The sequence below is a fragment of the Sceloporus undulatus genome, chromosome 5 (genome assembly GCF_019175285.1).
Source record: "Sceloporus undulatus isolate JIND9_A2432 ecotype Alabama chromosome 5, SceUnd_v1.1, whole genome shotgun sequence".
NCBI lineage: Eukaryota > Metazoa > Chordata > Lepidosauria > Squamata > Phrynosomatidae > Sceloporus > Sceloporus undulatus.
The window spans coordinates 190,043,272-190,064,913 of NC_056526.1; the positions used below are offsets into that span (position 1 = coordinate 190,043,272).

Sequence of the window (21,642 nt, forward strand, 5' to 3'; positions counted from 1 at the left end):
AAGAGATACAACCTCTATCTATTTATGGAGGGGAAATGAAATGCATAAATACAGGATGGCTGACACCTGGCTTGACAGCAGTACATGGGGAAAGCATCTAGTGGCCTTAGCAAACCACAAGCTCAACACTGTGATGAAGCAGCCAAAAAGCCAGTGCTCTTCTAGGCTGCATCAACAGGATTATAGAGTCCAGATCAAAGGAAGTACTAGCAGGGTTCTACTTGGTCAGACTTCACCTGGAATATTATGCCCAGTTCCAGAAGGATACTAGCACAATGGAAAGTGTGGCCAAGAAGGTCCTTAAACCAAGATCTGTGAGGAACAGCTTACAGATCTGGGTACATTTTCCTTATAAAGCAGAAAAGGGAAAGGTAACATCATAGTCATCTTTAAATATCTGAAGGGATGTCAATGAGAAGATGGAGCCAGCTTGTTTTCTGCTGCCCCACAGACTAGAGTGCAAACCAATGGATTCCAATTAAAAGAAAAGGGATTCCACCTAAACATTGTCAAGAACGTCTTTACTGTACGCACTGTGTGACTGTCTATGAAGATGGTGGACTTCCTCATTGGAAGTCTTTAACAGAGTTTAGATGGGCATCTTTCAAGAGCTGTGTTTGCCTGCGTGGCAGAGGTTCGACTAGATAAATTTTGGGATCCCATCCAACTCTGTGATTCTGTGGTCCCTTTTAGCAACAATATTAACTCCTCACTAAAACCTTCCTTCCTGCGAAAAATCAAATGAAAAATTTGAAGATAGCCACAGCCATGCCATATTTTTGTTTTAAGTGATCCAGGATGTTGCAAGATAATTACATTCCCGTTAGCTTAACATCTGACCAGGGCAGAAATGTGGAAAGCATTCATGCAAGAATTAGTTCTTTATTCATTAGAATATTTGTATTCCACCATTGTCTCCAAGGATCTCGGGATGTCATGTACAAAACCGATTTAGGCAGTTCAAAAGGAATTTAAAACAATTAGAACAATTTAAACAGACTCAAATCAAATTAAACAATTTAACAACTCCCCCCCCCCCAAAAAAAGACCATTTAGGATCAGTTAGAAGTTTAAGAGAATTTAAAGCCAAGTCCAAAAGAGTTTAGTAAAAAGCCATGTTTGTACTTGATGCTAAAATGACTCCAGTGATGGCATGAGTCAGGCCTCCAAAGGGAAGGTGAGGTGCCATAGCAGGGAAGGAGTTCTTCTATGTCTTCTCCCAGTGTGTCATCCCTAGGGCTAGTGCCACCCAGTGTGATAAGTCATGGTATCACCCCATCGACCTCCATGGAGAGAAGGGTTTCACCCTGGGGAACCCAACATCCTGTTGCCACCATGCCACCACAGCTATCACAGCAAAGATGAGGCACAGCCCTCAGCTAAATTAGTTTTTGAGTCACACACACACACACAAATCTCCATCCTCTATGGAAAGGAAGTCACAGCAAACAACCCACCCCCTTTCCAGAGGAAAATATCAGAAAAGAAGGCAAACATTTCAGGAGGGGAGGCTGCAGGAGGTGGGATCGGTGAGAAAGACCCATCATCACTCCCAAAGAGGAGTGGCATGCCAAGAAGAGTCCCCTGTTTCCTTCCATGGAGAGGGAGCCTTAGGATGCCTCTCTGATGCCCGGTGTCACTCCTTCTGATGGTCACCTGGCGTGGTCCACACTTCCTTAGTGGTGCCACTGTCTCCCGGAGTGTTTTACTCCCATTCCTGGGACAAGCATATTAAATGCAAGCTTTCTAATTAGCATGGCTTCTGCAAAGAGGAAGCATAGCATAATTTGGTCACCCCTATGCAGGCACAGTGGGCATGAATGCTATTACAGAACAATGACTTCTCTTTCAGTTTCAATGGCAGCCTCCCCTGCAGGTCTCTGTAGATGTTAACAGCTCCTCCAGAGCTTACTGGAGCTCTCCAGGTGCAGAACCCAATTACCAATGAGGGTTCGGCACCTGGACAGCTCCCCTGACACCTGGGATGTAGAGTGGGAACTGAAAAAGAAGACATGAGCATCCCCAAGAGGCTGAGGGTTAGTGACAGTTAGAATATGGGTACACTTGTCCCTCCACATTCACTGGGGTTAGGGGCACAGGACCATCAACGTGGGAAAACCGCAAATAACAAAAACACTATGTTTTTACTGAGAGAACACCTTTCTAGGAATCTCTAGCTCCTCCAGTGCAACTCTGTGGTCAACCTCTGCCAGACATTGACCATAGAAATGCACTACAAATGCCCAGTGGAGTATTCTCTCTGGAATCTCTAGGTCCTTCAGTACGGCTTTTGGTTAAAATGAATATAAAGTTGTGTTGGAGGACCTAGATATTCCTAGAGATAACATATTAATCAAATCCATGAATAATCAAATCCACAAAAGTCAAATGTGGAGAGATGAGTGTACTATGCCAGGATCCCATTACATTCATATGGTTATCTACTAACCTTGGCTTTAGGCAACATCCTTCCTCCTGCCTTGTCCCTCAATAACCATCATTAAAACAACTTGTCAGCTCGTTTCCACACCCACAAAATTTTGCATTCCTGTGGACATTCTCACACAGAGACTCCTATATCGGTCTGTCCCTGGGCTTTACTCTCCACCAAATGCATCTGAGGAAGTGGGCTCAAGCCTACAAAAGTTCATGCTCCCAACTTCTCTCTTTCAGTTAGTCTCAAAGGTGCAACAAGATCTCTTTTGCATTCTGATTTTCCAGACTAACATGGCCAGGTTTTTGATTTCTGCCTCTGCTTTCTGAAAGCCCTCCTGCAGGGAAAATGATCATGCTACCCCTTTGCCTATAGTCAGGGCAAAAAGGTCAAGTTTATGGATGAGACCATTTCATTCAAGATCGTTTAAAAACCCCTGGAAAGAGCTCTGAAAGGATTTCTCAGGAGCAGATGAAGTATTCAATATAATTAATGGTCAACTAAAGCACAGCAATGCCAAAGCAATGACCCTAACTTCATGCATCCACTGATCAGGAATGACCAACCAGTAACAAAGTCATAAAGGATGACTTCCTTACTGTGATGGATACCTCTGGGCCAAACTAAACGTTTTGTCGCCACGTTGTCACATTTATTTCCCTTCCTTTAAAAAAATAAAACACCTCCAAATAAACTTAGAGCCCAAGGGATCAAAAATGGAAGTCAACTATATGTGGAAGAGAGTTTCATAATTTTTTCCCGACCCCACGGTGCCAATGAATATCTTCCCCAAACCCCTTCCTTGGCAAACTACCTACTCCAGTTGCCTACCGTGGAACAAAGCAAATTATATTGGGGAGCTTATTTGGATGGAGGGAAGTTACCCTTCTCATTTTACATCCTACTGCAATGGCGAATCCTCTCTGGATACTACAACCTGCAACCCTTCCCCTTTGCACAGAAACCAGTGGTCTCTGCCATCCTGACTACTTCCACACGGAGTGGTTATTTGTAATGTAGATATGTCTGTGATGCATATAGGTTTAAAACTGGGTCTCGTTTGGCCTGGTGACAATGTCAGCCAAACACGAAAAAGCCACAAAAGGGTAAATCCTACACTAGCACTTTCTTGGGAAGGAACTGAAAAATCAGAGGAAGTTTATCAGCAGTGCCTTTAAAATAATAATAATAATAATAGTGCTGTCACCTTTGGAAGACGAGTGCCAAGCTCCTCCATTGCGCTTGCATAGTGAAAACACTCACATAGTGGATGCACTACACTGCGGCTGAATAGTCACACAGTGCAACCAACTGCATCCCTAATAATAATAATAATAATAATGCATTTTATTTATATCCTGCCTCTGCAGGTAACAAATAATACATAAATAAAATACATAAATACATACATAATAATATGTAATTCCCTTATCCTCATCTTAAAACTAAGCCACATAAATATAAACAACATCGTGTAAAATACAGATAAAATCACCTTTTAAAAAAAACATAACTAGAAGGAGACATTTTAAGGCAGGCTCAATCATCTGTAATCCCAAAATCCAAAATACTCCCAAACCCATAATTTTTTAACAGGTGGCTAAGATAGTGACAGCTTTGCCTTCTGGTGGCTCAATGTACCCACACTTTGCTTCATGCATAGGATTATTAACAATATTGTGTATAAAATTACCTTCAGGCCATGTGTATAAGGGGTATGTGAAACATAAATTAATGTTTTGTTTAGCCTTGGGTCCCAACTACAGAATAACTCATTGTGTACATATATGCAAAGACAGGTATTCCAAAATCCAAAACACTTCTGATTGGAAACATTTCAGATAAGGGAGACTCGAGTTGTATCTACAAATGTGCCTACTGTTGCTGTAATCCTAGTGAGCCAAGAGTGAAGGCACTGGTGAGTTGTTACACATCACCGTGAATGCACAACTGTATATGAAATGGTTATACTTGCAGAGTTCCACTTACACAACTGTAAAATGAATATGGGCTTTGCATCATGGTCAGTGCTACAGAACCCATTAGGAATCTCCATGTATGGATCGACCTATTAATTGTACTAAAAAAAAAAAACCTTGTGCTGAATGGTAATGTTTCACAACTGATACACCAACTGTCTAATTGAAAGTACAATCAAATGCTCATGTTCATCCATGCACCATCTCCCAGATCCCCCAGCCAGCATGGCTCAGTGCAAATAGTTTCCCCAAAATCTCAAAAGTGTTCAAAGTCACCCAGTCGCCAAAGCTGAGGAGGGATTTGAACCCTGGTCTCCTGGATTCCTAATCCAGCGCTCAACTCACTACACCACACTGGCTCTTCCACTGGTCTTACTTAGATTTATATTGAGTGTTGTTTGTAGTCCTGAGATGGAGCTGGTTAAAACAAGAAATCCCAAACTATAAGATGCTTATTGTCCTTTCCTCACTCTTCAGATTTCAAAGACGCATGGATCCTCTCTTGCCACTTCTCAAGGGTTTCAGCTTTCCATCTTTCAGTGGGCGGAAAGATAGCACTGCTTGATCCATGAGTAAAACTGTTATTCCATCTTGAGCTAATGGGTGACACCATTGCATATTTTAAAAACCCATGGAGGGTGCATTAGGAAGGGACTTCAAAGGCATTCTTTTGCAGATGGAGAAAGTGAAACAGTTAGTCTTTTCAACAAAGGAGGAGTGATATTTAAATCCACACTATGTAATCGTGACAGGAATGAAACGCAAAGCGTTTTGACTGATCAGGCCATGTTGACAATAAAACAGAAGTAGCCTAAATACCCTCAAGGCAACGGATCCCATCTGATCTGGGAAGCTAAGCAGGGTCAGCTCCAGTTAGCGTTTGGAGAGGAGACTGCCTACGAATCCCAAGTGCTGTTGGCTATATTTCAGAGGAAGGGACTAGCAAAACCACCTTTGAGTATTCATTGCCTAAGAAAATCATATGAAATTCGTCAGTTCGCTGGGAGCTTGAAGGCATGTGCGCATTCAGCATGTCTGGACGCAGTTTGACAATATCATATTGGAACTATGGTGCCCAGAAAGGGCCACAGTATTGCCGCTGCGGTCTGGCCAAGCAGAATATGTCTCAGTCTGGAGACTTTACCCCTGTTGATGCCGCCCAGAATTGCAGTGGGTTTTTTGGTTATTGCATCACACTGTTGACTTAGGCTTAGCTTCTGGTCTACTAAGGCCCCTAGATCCCTTTCACTTGCACTGCTTTCAAGCCAGGTGTCACACATCCTATATTTGTGCTTCTTATTTTTCTTGCATAGATGGACCTTACCTTGCATTTATCCCTGCTGATGTTAATTTTCTTCGTTTGGGCCTAGCTCTCCAGTCTGCCACGATCCTTTTGAATTCTGTTCCTGTCCCCTGATAAATTTGCTACCCACCCCACTAGTTTGATGTCACCTGCAAATACAATAAGTGTGCCTTCTGAGCCATCATCCAAGTCATTTATAAAAACATTGAAGAATACTGTGTCCAGGACAGGACCCTGTGGCATCCACTCACCCATCCCTATCACTTCTCCTCAGAATGAGGGTGAGGTTAACCTAAATTTAATCCAGGTCTGGGATTCAAGTGGTCTGGCAACCCTAGCCAGCATAACCAATTGTGAGGAATGGTGAAAGTTGCAGTCCAGCAATATCTAGCAGACTGCAGGATTCCCTTCTACAATTCAGGCCTGTTGATCCATTTCAGTCGGTATTCTCTGCACCAGGAATGAAGAACATATAGCCCTATGGAAGTTGCTGGACTGCACTTCTCATTGTTCCTCACTGTTTGTAACAAAAACTATGCGAGGTGGTGGGGGGCACATTATTGTGTTCCCCTGTTCTGCACTAAATGGCAGCAGGACTCCAAGCAAAGCTTTTAAGCAGAGAACAGTGCTTCCTGTATTTGACGTCTGATCCTTTCATACTGAAGATGGCAAGAACCTCCAAACCTGCTACTTTCTACATGGAGACCAGGTTTTTCTTTCAGGTATGGTGTCTTACCAAAGTAAAGCAAAGTAATCTGTGTGGTAAGACTTTCATCTCAGCAGAGGGTGGAAAGGTGACCTTTTCGAGACTAGCCTGAGTGCATGCATACCTGCTCTCCATGCCTTTTGTTCCAGATTCTGCTGTTCTTGTCATCTCCAGTAGAAAAGGACCAGCACTTGATGGGAAGGGCTTTTCTGGGAAGATAACTCTGCTTGGACTACACTTCCTTCAATCTCCCAGAAAGCAGCTCCAGAAGGATCATAGCATTGAACAACCTGATGCTGAAACAGATGGCAATGTGTTTCCCTCCCTTGTTGTGCATCACTGTAATCACTCCCTGGCCACCAAGCAAAATGGAAGAACCTGCCAGCCTCTTAGAACATGGTTTTACTCTGTAACTTATAGTTCCTTGCATAATGCTTCTTGCATTATGCTTCTGCTAGCTTAACATAATGTGTGCAGCTCAAATTAGGCGATGCTGCTGCTTCAGCATCCAACAAAGTGCAACCACTTGTGTGATGGCACTGATGTCACCAGAGGTCACCCATAAGATTCCATCCCATCATCCCAGGCCATGAGCCTACATCAAAGTCATGTGGCACAAATCTCTGTATGCAGGGTTACATGTTAATTGTGCTGGGCTGACCTTGTGTTGAGTGGCACCAAGATGCCAAATATGCAACCCAACAAATGCAATGGATATTCATGTGGCAATGTGAATGTATGTTCATGCAGAACTATCTGTGGTGGATATGCACATTCATGAGCAATGCACTCCCATTTGTTGGTGCTGTTGTGTGCCTTCAAGTCATTTCTGACTTCTGGCAACCCTAAGGTGACCCTAACATGGGTTTTCTTGGCAAGACTAGTTCAGAGGTTTGCCATGACCTTCCCCTGAGACTGAGGGAGTTTGATGTCACCCAGTGGGTTTCACAGCCATGATGGGAACTGAACCCTGGTCTCCAGAGCTATAGTCCAAAGCTCAAACCACTACACCACAGTGTCAGCACAGCAAACAAAAATGTCTGAATGCTTTGATAAGGGAACTGATGCATGTACAAGACACTAACAAGTTTCCTGTCCCAACATTTCTGAACCCCAGACTGCTAGCCAAGTTGTCCATCCCTTGGCTATTTCGGAAGCCTGTTTAAAAAACAAACAAGCTAGAAGAGTGATTGATGGAGCAGAGGCAGGAGTTGCAGACTTGACAGGTTGACATTGAGATGAATGTCTTCTCAGCTCTCAGGAGCCTTGAAAGAAAAGGCTTTCTGTCTGTAGCCTTCCTCAGTTCCTCCAGGGATCTCTTTATTATTCCAGTCAGATTCCTCTCCTCTTGGGTCATCATGGATAATCCACATTGGGTTTGACATGCATGGGAAGAGGATCTGAGCCAGGCACTATCTCGATGGGGTTTCTGTTTACTTCTTTGGTCACTTGTAATTACATTGACATTTAAAGGGGACTTCCTGGTTTGGTTCAAGGATGGATAGTAGCTTCAACTTTACAGTAGCTTTACAGTAGCTTCCATGTCAGTGGGGCATCTAATCCATTCTGGGTTGATCCCAGAAGCTGATCCTGGTTTGGGAACAGGTCATGGGAGCTTGGGTCGCTCTTTTACAGTTGCCACTAAAATCCAGAGTGAACTCACTGCCCACCATTTATCCCTCCATTTATCAGAGCCTTCTTCGCAGATTAAAAAAGGGTTAAAATGTGTGAAGATGGATTTTACATTTTAATGAGGGTCAGCATCACAGGTGATGAGATAGCAACTGCCAGATGCAATGGGAAGTTAGGCAGAAGTTCGGGATGTTTCTTAGGGGAGGTTTTTCAAAAGCCTGAACCACCACAAATCTCTTTATCTTTGGCTCTCTCTAACCAGACCATGAGGGGCTTCAGACCAAAAGCTCTGGATTTGGGAAGACTGGTTCAAGCTACAAAATCCCATCTGATCTGTGAGTAGGATTAGGAGAGCGTACCAGCCAGTTGCATTAGGATATTTTGAGTCCTTTCTTGGTTTGTCTGAAATTAATTTACTCTGTAATTTCTCCTTTCTATCTGGACCTGGAGGACAAGGTAGTCCTTCGTATAGGAGATACCCTTTTGCTATAGAATTTCCTTAGTTGGGAATAAAAACTCTTTCTTTAAAAAGTATTCTCCCTGCCTTGTCCTGCTTTTCACGTGGCTTAGCTTAGCTTGGCCCAGTTCTTCCCTACGGTTGGCAAGGGACGTGCCAGTTGAATTCCCAGTAACGTCTCGGTGCATTGCTAAAGGACAAGGAATCAAATCATCAGCTGGTGGCAGTGAGTTCTTTAGATAAAATTGGGGCTCAAGGGGTCCCATCCAGCTCAGGCAGAAGAAGAGACCCAGAAAAGCCTCACACACACTAACCTTGGAGAACCAGCTACCAGAGGCATTGACATTGGCATGGCAGGTCAGCAGTCTACTTGCTTTGGGTAGAGCATTTACAAGGTCAAGCAGAGCTTGAGAAGTGACTTGTTTAGACTACAACTCCCATGCTGGCTGGATGATGCTGGGCATTGTAGTCCAAACAAGTCCCTTCTTGAAAGAAGGATTAGAGAAAATGAAAAGAAGGAGAGAGGTGGGAAGAAGTAAAAGAGTTGGATAGGGTGAGATTGTAAGAATGTAAATGAGAAGGTAAAAGGAAGGAATGAACAGAAGTGAGGGAGAAGAGGATACAAAGTGAAAAGTAGAGGATGGAAAGGAAAGGGAAAGTGGAGAGAAGGGGAAACAGGATTAAGATAGGAGAAAGAAAAGAATAGAGAGAGAAAAAGAGGAAAAGAAATGAAAGGGATTAAAGGGAAAGGTTGAGAAAGGATTAAGGCAGAAAGGAAGGGTGAAGAAGAAAGTTGAAGGAAGCTAAGGGAATTAAAGACCCTAGTAGCAAATAATAAGCACGAATGAAGAAAACGGATAGTAGAAAAAGAAAATAATAATAAATAAAATGGTATCTGTAGATATCTTCAGATAAAAGAAATGAGGGAGACGAATGCACATGACGAATGACAAGAGATGAAGTTATGAAAGAAGATGGAATAATGAAGGATGTAACATTACATGTAAAGTAATGTAATGTAAAAATGTATCAAATGTGGATAAGAAATTGTTGAATAAAGGATACTGCCAAACAAGCAAACAAACAAACAAGTCCCTTCTCCATGCTCTGGCCAAAAAGAGGAAAGGGTGGTCTGGGGAAACAAGAGTTGCCATGATCCTGTTGACCCTGTTTCTCTCTTTCAGTGCCACCATCTGTGCCCGATGCTAACCAGGCCTCCTGCTGTGGTCAGTGGCTGGGATCCCCCACCTCCATGACTTCGCCTGCCGACCCCTAATCCCAGCAATGACCTTGTGGAGCCAGCCTGCCCTCCTGCCGTGCCCCTTGCCCTCCGTCTCCACTGCTCCTCCCAGTGCCACCTGCCACGTGCCCGCTGCACCATGAGAGGGGCCCGGCAGCTGGTAACCTGTGGAGGAGGAGGGCTACTGCGTGGCGGGTGGAGTGGATGAGGGATGGCCTCCCTGGACCTGCCATACCGCTGTCCACGCTGTGGGGAACACAAGCGTTTCCGGAGCCTGTCCTCCCTGCGAGCCCACTTGGAGTACAACCACACCTACGAAACCCTTTATGTCCTCTCCAAGACCAACAGCATCTGCGATGCCACCGTCTTCCCACTGGCATCGGATTCCACACTCCTGACGCCCACCACCCGCAGGGACATCTTTGAGAGCACTTCCTTCCAGGGCAAGGAGCAGCGTTTCACCTGTGACCTCATCGCTGCCGACGAGCTGGAACCGTCCTCCTCCCCCGTGGCCTCCCGCTACGTCCACGAAATCGAGATCCCTCTCACCGAGATCTTCACCCGCAAGGCCATGACGTCAGCCACCACTCCTCCCGCTGCCGCTGCTGCGGCCGTGGCTGCTGTGGACGCGGCTTACGAGGAAGGCCTGACCCGCCTCAAGATCCGGGCCTTTGAGAAACTGGAAGTGGACAAACGCCTGGAGAAACTGACCGAAGAAGTAGAACAGAAGATCGCCTCTCAAGTGGGACGCCTCCAGGTGGAACTGGACCGCAAGACCTCTGAGCTGGAGAAAGCCAAGCAGGAAAGTCTCCGGTTAAGTCGGGAAAAACAGGAGCTGGAAGATCGGGCGGTGGAGCTCTCCCGCCAGGTGGATGTCAGCGTGGAGATGTTGGCATCCCTCAAACAAGATCTGGTGCAGAAGGAACAGGAGCTGACTCGCAAACAACAGTGAGTCCCCATTTCTGGTCAATTTCTGGTCTGTTGAAGGATGCATGAGGTTGGTTTTATGGATCACTTTAAGCCAAGGATGGCCAGAGTGCAGCTCATGGGCCACATGTAGCCATTAAAGGCCATGTTTGTTGCTCTTCTGGCCGAAAAGAGCAAAATAATTGTTATAAATAGGGGTTGTGGAAGACATTCCTATCATGTTTTGCTCCCCCAAACCAATTCCAGGTGTTGAAAATGTTTTCCGTGGAAAATTGCACCCAAAATACCCTTTAGGCCTCTGGAGGCTAGGGGTACTTTGCTTAACTCTGTTACAGAAAAATCCCTCTCCTGGGACTTGAATAGCCCGGAAAGGCCTATAAACGTGTTGAAGATGCTCCCTGCAGCCCTTGAGGGTGTTCGGGACAAAACAAAAATTCAGTTTTTTATGGGGAGTGGCCATCCAAGGTCTTCTGTGAGGCTATTGCAGCCCCCTAACTTTCCACAGTTGCCCACCCTTGCTTTAAATATAACATTAATTTTTTTTATTTTAAAAACCCTCAAAATCATTTTACAAAATTCTTTGTTGCTTGAAGCCATGTAGACCTGTATCCTATCAGTTGGTTTCCATCTTATCAGTTGTTTTCCAACCAGAGTAGCCCCACAGAGGCAACGGTGGGTCAACACATAGGTAAAGCTCAGCACTAAATCTCATTAGTGGGAGAAGAAAGGAGAGGCATAACAATATCATGACCTCAGTCTAAATGGATTTACACATATATAGGAGTTTATCTCACTGGGGCTAATTTCAGCATTAAAGAGAGATTAAAGTGCATTTAAAGGATCCTGAAAATAAAACAAAAATGGCAAGCAGTTGCACAAATGATTATCACACGCAATTGTGCAAGTGAAGTAATATCAGAAATGCATTGTCGCTGAATTCCTGAAAGTAAAAAAGATGTGTGTTAATGTTTCTTTGTGATCACTTCAGTGTTGGGGTTTGTGTGACGTCGTGTGAAATCGTGTTGCATAATGACATGATTTTTCCAGGATATTCATGGGATAAACTCCCGATCTCCTTCGTGTGATAAACTCCTTAGTGTTGTGTGTTTAAAGTGAAAATTTGGTAAAATGTGATGTTTTTAAAGAATTTTTAAAAAATTATTAATTTTAATTAAAAATTAATTTTTGAAATTTGAAACTTTATCTATTTTTTAGTCCATGCCCCACTAGTAATGCCACCGAAGCTGGGTCCTCATGGGTCACAAGCCAAGATTATTCTGGCCCCAGAGCTTCCTCGAAGTCTCCCCACTACCTTGGACACTCAGTTGTGATGCCAAGAGGCTGTTCATATTCATGTCCCACTGTGCCACCCAGCGCTGGCACCACTGGTGCGAATCTCTCACTCTGGGGCCAGAATGAGGTGCCTAGCATCTCATGCTAGCAACGGCAGTGGCAGGACACATAGTAGGACACACTGTAAACAGCCGCCCGGCATCGCTCCAGTGAGCTCCAGATATTCCTGGAAGATTTGGAGGAAAAGATGACTTTTTTACACCATTTTACAGGTGGTATGCATCATCTGGACAGTTTGCACCTGAATCAGGGATTGGGCCCTTCATCATCTGGATTGATCGCTGTGGAATGGGAGGAGGACATTTTATTTGGCCCGTGTGGACAGGGTCATAGTAGCCCCAGTAGTAGTAGCATATGTGTGGTGTAGTGGATTGAGCGATGGACTATGACTGTGGAGTCCAGGGTTCGAATTCCAACTTGGCCATGAAAACCCACTGGATGACCCTAGGCAAGTCACATGCTTTCAGACTCAGAAGAAGGTAACGGCAAACCTCCTATGAAGAAATCTTGCCAAGAAAAGCCCAGGCTAGCTTTGCCTTAGGGTTGTCGTAAGAAATGACTTGAAGGCAAACAAGAACAACAAAGGCCTACCTTTTGATGTTTTTGCTCTCTGTTAAGATAGTACAGAAGGCTATCCTTGCAGGCAGGGGCCATTCCTTTTGGCCATGTGGACTCTGCAAGAGTCTTATAGTCCAGGAAATAAAATTTAAACTCCATTACCAACACAAAAAAGATGCTTTCTTTGAGACCCAGGTGGCCTCTGTCCTTTGCAATATGTATTACATGGTCACCAGAAGTCAGAAATGATTTAAAGGCACACAACAACAACAACAACAACAACAACAACAACAACAACAACAACGAGTATACATGATGTAAGACCCAGTGTGGCATAGGGGTTTGAGAGTTGGACTAGGACCTTGGAGATCGGGGTTTGGTTCCCTGCTCAGCCATGGAAACCCAGACCCTCTCAGCCCCAGAAATTCCCATGGCCTTAGGGTCACCATAAGTCAGAAACAACTTGAAGGCACACAACAACATCATATTTGTGATGTGGGTATAACATACACTCTGACTTGTCTCTTCAAGGTCCTTTCATGTTCTTTGCTTTGTCTTCCGGATGCCTCTCCGTTCACTATGATGGGTGGATTGAAACAACCTGACATCTGCCCCCTTTTCTGCATCATTTGGAAACAGATGTTAAATAAGACCGGACAGTCATTCCTATTTTCTTCCTTCCTTCCTCCCCCCCCTCCTATTACATTCCACCACAATCCCTCATTTCATAAACTCAGTCCATTTATTTATGGTCTGCCAGCCAATTCTTTTTGCCCATGCAACAGACTGTGTTTAAGCCCAGAGGCTTAAATTAATTTGCCAAGTTGCCTTCCATGTGCCATTTTGCTGAAATCAGAACAGATTATATGGGCTGTCTCTCTGCCCACCCCCATCTTTCTGAATGCTGGGTTTCTTTTCTTTGTTATCCCTTTTATCTTACAAAGGGCATCATTTGCAGGCTTGCCACCTGAGTAATTCAGTAACAAGGCTGAGCCATCAGCAGTGGCAAAATCCCTCATGCCTCTTGCAAAAATGCCAAGTTATCTTTTGTTGTTGTGTGCCTTCAAGTCATTTTCAACTTATGGCGACCCTATAACTCTAGTGCTAACCAACATATGTCAACAGATATGGAAAACAAAACCAGGGCCAGCAGATTAGAAGCGATCAATATACATCCCCATCCACAAAAAGGGAACCACAAGAGACTGCAGCAACGATAGGACCATAGCACTGATCTCCCATGCATGCAAAATCATGCTCAAATTTCTGCAACAGAAGACATGGGAGTGCAAATACATCTGATAGTCCTGATGAGAAATCTATGCTTAGGACAAGAGGCAGCTATTAGAACAGAAGATGGAGAAACAGAATAGTTCCCAGTTGGCAAAGGGGTCAGGAAAGGCTGTAGAGGATGGCAATGGCAAAGCCCCTCTGAATAAATCCTGCCACGAAAACCCCAGGATAATGTTGCCTTAGGATCACCATAACTGAGAAATGACTTGAAGACCCACAGCAACATAACAAAGTGAATGATTAAAACATTGAAAGAGTTAAAAGGTATTTTCCATACCTTAGCTGATTCATAAATCAAAATGGAGGCTGCAGTAAAGAAATCAGAAGAAGACTAGGACTAGGAAGGAACTAGATAAGTTCCTGAAGTGGAATGATCGACCATTGAATATTGAAGTGAGGATTGTCCATGCCGTTGTATTATTTATTTCTATGTATGGTTGTAAAAGCTAAACAGTGATAGGAAGAGAATCTACTCATTGGAAATGTGGTGGCGAGGAAGAGTTTTACAGATAATCTGGACTGTAAATAGAAGACAAATGAATGGGTCCAAGAGCAAATTAAGCCTGAACTCTCCCTAGAAGCCAAGAGGACTAAACGGAGACTCTTGTACTTTGGCCACATCAGTTTTGCAAAGGGATCTTGTAGCACCTTTGAGACTAACTTTGCAAATGAAGTTTTAGCGTTACCTTTCGTAGATTTGATTTACTTCCTCGGATGCATTGGCATGAATTGGTGCCTTTATAAACAGCCCGAATAGTCATAGAAATGCAAAAACGGTGCGGGTCTGGTAATGAGGTGACAAGTCCTGCTGGAAGAGATACAACAGCTGGAAATGCATTTAAAACTGCATGAAAGACATATCTCTTCCTGCAGGCCTACCCAGTCAATTTTAAACCATGATTTTAATCTGTATATGCACTCTTATGAGTGTGTGTTTAATGATTTTATAGTGTTGCATTTTCACTGTGGGTTTATGTGTTTTTAATTGTGTTTAGTATTTTAACATGCTGTACCCTGCCTTGAGCCCTCAGGAGAGACAAGACAGAAACAAAAATTAATGTCATCATCATCATCATCATCATCTATGGTTGTTGAGGGACTAAGGCAGGAGGGAAGATGTTGCCTAAGGCCAGGGTGGGTGGATGACCATATGAGTGGTGGAAGGAGTCTGGGAATGTGCAGACTGGGAACCAGTAAAGAGATAAGGTAAACTGGTTAAGGATCTGGGGTGTTAACTAGTGTTATAATATGTGTCAGGATGCCATTTCACTTTGGGCATATCATGAGGAGACATGACTCCATAAAAGACAATAATACTTGGTAAGCAAGAAGGCAAGAACCAGCATGGCATTGCGGTTTGAATGTTGGGTTGTGACTCTGGAGCAGGGTGACCAGATGTCCTCCTTTTCCAAGACATATCCTACATTTCAACCTTCTGTGCAGGAGGAATCTCAGGATGTCCTTCCTTTTGAGCATGACTAAGAAGCGTGATCTTGCGTTTATGTTAGTGTTTTTAGCTTTTGTATTGTAATGTCCTATATTTTTCTTGAATGGTCTACGTTTTGTGATGCCTTGTCCTCCTTTGCAGCCATGATATCCCCTCTAAGCTTTGTAAATCAAATCCCCCCAGGCCATGTAAACCCACTGGGTGACATTGAGCAAGTTGCACTCTCTCAGCCTCAGGGGATGATGATGATGATGGTGGTGGTGGTGGTGGTGGTGATGATGATGATGATTTGTATCCTGCTTCTCCAGAAGATTGAAGCAGATAACACTAGAAACATCCCTAAAATACAATAATCGTTTGCTACCATTGTATCCCAAACCCACCCAAACCCTCACATCCCCAATAAAATACAATTAAATTACTTAAGCAATTGTTAAATCAATTATTAAATTATTAAATGGATGACAATAGCAAACCCCCTCTGAACAAATCTTGCCAAGAAAATCCCATGGTAGGGTTGGCTAGGGTCTCCTTAAGTTAGAAACAACTTGAAGGCATGCAACAACAACAACAACAACAACAAGGTAGAAGGCAGTAGGAAAATAGGAAGGCCGCCTTAGAGATGGATAGACTCCATCAAGAAAGGGCTGCGTTAAATTTGCAAGACCTGAGCAGCTTGAAGATCCTTGTATGAAATTGTGGTTTTCCACAAAAAAAAAATTGTATTATGTGAGAAGTTTTATGATAAGTTTTATGCATAAGATTACTTCATTGGAGAAATATCCATGGGATGATAGTGGTGAGATAGAGTCCCCTTCTATGCAGATTGACCAGTTGCCCTCCTTTTCTAGGACATGTCATACATTTCAACCTTCCATTTTGAGCATGGCTAAGGAGCAGGACTTTATCTTTCTATGAATGTTTTTAGCGTTTCTTTTGTCGCATCCTACAGTTTTCTTCAGCGTCTGACTTTTTGCGCTGCATTATCCTCCTTTGTGGTTAGGACAGCCCTGCCCTCTATGTCTCCCTAAAGTTCTGTATGAGTTCTTTTCACTGGAGAATAATGGTTAGCTCAATGGCTTCGCGCAATGAAACATGTGTTAGCCTCTTCCTTTTTCATGAAGATGGAATATGACATAACCCTGTACTTTTCATTCAGAGGGCTCTCTGGAAACAGACCTCCCTTCCCATAAAGGGCATTTTGAACTGGATCGAGAGGCTGTATTTTATTTTATTATTTTATTATTTTATTTTATCATGGTGTGTTTCTAACGTGTGCTTTCAGTCCTTTATCCTTTCATACCTTTGAGACTGTAATGGTATGCTGTCAGATTTTAAGCACCTTGAGTCCTGTTCATCAGGGAAAGATTAGATATAAATAGCATAAAGGGGTAAATTATTTCTGCCTACGAAACAGGCGGAGGGGAAGGTTTTCCTAAGTAGAACTTAGTGATCTAAAGCTGATGGCTCCAACGTTAGTGGAAAAGTCAGATCAAACCCAGAGTTAGTGGGAAGTTCAGATTAAACCCAGGAGCGGATTGACTGCTCCAGTGATATAGGAGCCACCACCCTCCATTGATGGTTTCTGAGGAACCTACTGATTATTCAGCATAGGACTTGGATCAAGTTTGCTCTGGGTTGTTCCAATTTCTCTGAATGTCTTGGATGTGCAACAGAGCTATGTACAAGTTGAATCTCCTTTAATCGAAATGCTCCCTTACCTGAAATGACCAGAAGTGTTTTAACACTACATACAGGATGAGTCTCCTATAATCCTACAACTGAGCTACATGTCAGGTTGAGTCTCCCTTAACCAAAATGCCCCCTTAATCGAAATGACCAGAGGTATTTTAATCCTACAACAGAGCTACATACTGGTTGAGTCTCCCTTAACGTATTCAAAGGGCTCTTGTAGCATATTTGAGACTAACTGAGCAAAGGGCATTGTGGCGTACGCTTTTGCAGACTTGTTGCATCTGCAAAAGTAGGCCAAGTCCACAAAAGCTTATGCTACAATATCTTTCACTCAGTCTCAAATGTGATACAAGATCCCTTTGCATAGAACCTTTAGAATTATCTATGGTTGTTGTTGTTGTTGTTGTTGTGTGCCTTCAAGTCATTTCTGACCAATGGTGACCTTAAGGTAAACCTATCATGGGGCTTCTTGTCTACAATGGTTTTGCCTTTGCCTTCCTCTGAAGCTGAGAGGGTACGATGTGCCCAAAGTCACCCAGTCATCCATGTCCAATACAAAATTTGAACCCTAGTCTCAAGAGTCATAGTCCAACATTTAAACCACTATACCACCCTGGTTTTCTAGCTATGATTTGTTGTCTGCCTTCAAGTCGCTTTCAACTTATAGTGACCCTATCATGGGGTTTTCTTGGCAAGTTTCCCTGGAGAGGTTTTGCCATTGCTATCCTCTGAGTCTGTTGTGTTGGGAGTGTGTGACTGGCCCAAGATCACCCAGTTGGTTTCCATGACCAAGCCAGGATTTGAACCCTGGTTTAGGGCCTAAATACCCTAAAGGCACTAGATCCCATTTGCTCTTGGAAGCTAAGCAGGTGAGTACTTGGATGGGGAACTGCCAATGAATACCAGGTGCTGGAGACTATACAGGGGCAAGAACTGGAAAAACCACCTCCAAACACTCCTTGCCTAAGAAAACCCATTTGTTGCTGTTGTTAACTGCCCTCAAGTCAATCTCAACTCATGGCAATACTCAAGACCTCTTGTCCTCCATTGTTCTGTTTAATTCCTGCAACCCCATAAAACCCATGGCCTCCTTAATAGAGTCCATCCATCTGGTATGTGGCCTTCTTCTCTTCCTTGTTCCCTCCACCTTTCCCACCATTGTTGTATTTTCCAATGAGTCCTTCCTTCTCATGATGTGGCCAAATTATAACATACCAATTTTAGTCATGTTAGCTTCCAGGGAGATTTCCGGCTTGATTTGCTCTAGGACCCATTTGTTTGCCTTTTTGGCTGTCCATGGGATCCTCTGCACTCTTCTCCAGCCCCACATCTCAAAGGAAAGGGGTTTTCTTCCTATCTTCTTTCTTAACTGCCCAGCTCTCACATCCATCCATGGCAATAGCTTGTGTGCTGAGTTGTATATCTTTGCATTTTAGAATCTTTTCTTGTTCTTTCATAGCCACCTTCTCCATTCTTAATCTTCTTCTGATTTCCCAACTGCAGTCCCCATTTCAATCAATGTTTGATCCCAGGTATGGGCATTCTTTTACTATTTCTATTCCTTCTAGGTTGAACTTGTGAAGGTCCTCAGTGGTTTTATTTATGTTCAACATTAAGCCTGCTGTTGCGCTTTCTTCTTTGATCTTCCTTAGGAGGTGTTCCAGGTCTGTGAGGTTTTCTGCTAGTATTACGGTGTCATCTGCATATCTTAGATTCTTGATATTCTTTCCTCCTATTTTCACTCTTCCTCCTTCTGTGTCCAAGCCTGGTTTTCTTATAATATGTTCTGCATACAAGTTAAACAGATAGGGTGAAAGGCCTATCATGCCATAAGTCAACAGGAGACTTGAAGGCACATACAAACATGGTGCTACTGCCGTTTTCTCTGAGGGACCTTCCACCAGTGTCATCCCTATTACTGCTGTTGCACAGGATCTGGTTTGCCAAATGTAGCCTCACTTCTCAGCAAAAGCCTGGGAGACCCTACCAGCAGCAGTGCTCCCATGAGCATAGCCTCTTGCTTCAGATGAGCATGAGTCCCATAGAAAAGTAGCATCAAGGTGGGAGATATTCACCAGCTCTTTCATCAGAAGAGATGGCTACTCTTCTCTTCTTCTCACCTGCACTTCTTCCAGCTGCACCGCTCTGAACAAATTCAACTGCATGCTGTGCTTGCAAAAGATCCGGCAAGAGCAGACCTCCAGAGAAAAGCAATCTGAATATTAAAGAGCACAGCTGCAGTTTAAGAGCATGCACCTTTTTTAGAAACAGCTCCCTCTGGTAATTCCCACCTCCCTCCTTGGTTTTTATTTAATGTGGCCATTTGCATGGAGATGGGATCTGTACCTTGTTCTCAATTAAATTCCTGCTGCGAGGATCAAGCTGTTTTTCCTTGCAGGTATCATGGGGATAGTGGTGTAGTGGTTTCAGCATAGAACTAGGACTCTGGAGATCAGGACTCAATCTCCTGCTCAGCCGTGGAAACCCGCAGAGTGACCTTGGGTGAGTCACACCCTCTCAGCCCCCAAAATCCCCACGATCAGTTCACCAGGGTCACCATAAGTCAGAAATGATTTGAAGGCACCTAACAACAACAAATTATGGGGATGCTGTGGCTAGCCCTGAAGCAAATATTCACCAAATTGTTTTGGGGAGAAAAAGGTGGTTGTTGGGAGAAGTTCCCTCAGTGATAATTTTCCACCATTTTTGTTTCCAGCACAGGCTTCTGCTTTGCTACTGATTCTGGGAAATGACTTGAATCTACACAACACACACACACACACACACACACACACACACACGGTGAACCCATCACGGGGTATTCTTGGTATGATTTGTTTATGAAGCGCTGTGTAAATTTACAGCGCTTCATAAATAAAGGTTAATAATAATAATAATTCAGAGGAGGTTTGCCATTGCCTGCTGCACTCCTACCAAAAATGGAAGTGGATTCATTTTACAGGGGATACAGGTGTGATTTCAATGCCCTCATTTACTTGGGGGTTAGTGCTTTAGTCACCCATCCCAGTTTCGTGCGGTGTCTCAGGAAACCAGGATGGATTACTATCGAACGTTCAATTGAACTAAGTTTTAAACGGGAGATGCATAAGAAATGGAAAAATGGGGAAATCACCAAAGAGGAATTCAAACAACTAGCTAGCATTTGTAGGGGTAAAGTCAGAAAAGCAAAAGCACAGAATGAACTCAGGCTTGCTAGGGAAGTTAAGAACAACAAAAAGGGCTTTTTTGGATATGTCCGCAGCAAAAGGAAGAAGAAGGAAACGGTAGGTTCACTGCATGGAGAAGATGACAAAATGCTAAGAGAAGACAGAGAAAAGGCAGAATTACTCAAGACCTTCTTTGCTTCCGTCTTCTCAGAAAAGGAAAAGGGGCTCAACCTGAGGATAATGGAGCAGAGGACATAACAGGGGAATTTCAGCACAGAATAAGTAAAGAGATAGTACAGGGATACCTTGTTAATCTAAATGAATTTAAGTCTCCAGGACCAGACAAACTACATCCAAGGGTATTAAAAGAGCTGGCAAATGTAATATCGGAGCCATTGGCCATAATAGTCTTTGTTAGCTCCTGGAGAACAGGAGAAGTCCCATCAGACTGGCGGAGGGCAAACATTGTCCCCATCTTCAAAAAGGGGAAGAAAGAGGATCCAAACAACTATCCTCCAGTTAGTCTGACATCAATCCCAGGAAAGATTCTGGAGCAGATCATTAAACAAAGAGTCTGTGAACATCTAGAAGGCAATGCCATAATCACAAAAAGTCAACATGGGTTTCAGAGAAAGAAGTCATGCCACACAAATCTAATCTCTTTCTTTGATAAAATTACCAGCTTGGTAGATGAAGGGAATGCTGTGGATATAGTATATCTTGATTTCAGTAAGGCCTTTGACAGGGTTCCCCATGACATTCTTGCAAACAGGCTTGTAAAATGTGGGTTAGACAAGGCAACTGTTACATGGATTTGTAACTGGTTGACCGGCCGAACCCAAAGGGTGCTCAACAATGGCACTTTTTCATCCTGGAGCGAAGTGACCAGTGGGGTCCCACAGGGCTCTGTCCTGGGCTCAGTGCTATTCAACATCTTTATCATCTTTATGGGATTGGATTGTGTGGCCCCTTCAGTTTTCTTCCAACTCTAAGAATTCCACCCCATAAAAATTCTTCTCTCTTTGGGAGATTTGATTATCTCATCTGTCAAGCTGCTGGTCTACACTGACAGCTCTTGGCTGCCATGTCACTGGGATGGTGAATCTGCTCTGGACTTTTGAGGAATGCCATTTCCAAAACAGAATAGGGATTGTTTCCTGAACTTTCAAAGAGCTGTCCAAAGTGCTGAATCCCAACTGAACCACTGTTTCAGGAACAGACTACAAGCCAGTGGAGCTCTGAAAGCTTGCAACATGTATTTTTTGCATTTTGGTTGGCCCAATAAATGTATCATGTTTTGTGGATTTGGGATGTTATTATACTTTGTTATATGGCCGACGCAGCTACCCCTTGATATGTTTTGGAGGGTGATGGAGCTCCCTCCTTTGGGCGGCCTTCAAACAGGAGCTGTACAGTTCTGAGAACTTATTTGGGGTGAAGATTCAGAACCA

General features: G+C 43.6%; 1 protein-coding gene across 1 annotated transcript in view; it reads left to right on the forward strand.

Annotated features, from left to right (window-relative positions):
* The window catches only part of FBXO41 (F-box protein 41), a 66,316-nt gene that overhangs the window by 13,185 nt on the left and 31,489 nt on the right, over positions 1–21,642 (forward strand). Inside the window, exon 2 of the mRNA XM_042466434.1 lies at positions 9,696–10,699. Coding sequence (XP_042322368.1) covers positions 9,963–10,699 — 737 coding nt within the window. The 5' untranslated portion in view covers positions 9,696–9,962. The remainder of the gene's footprint in view (positions 1–9,695; positions 10,700–21,642) is intronic.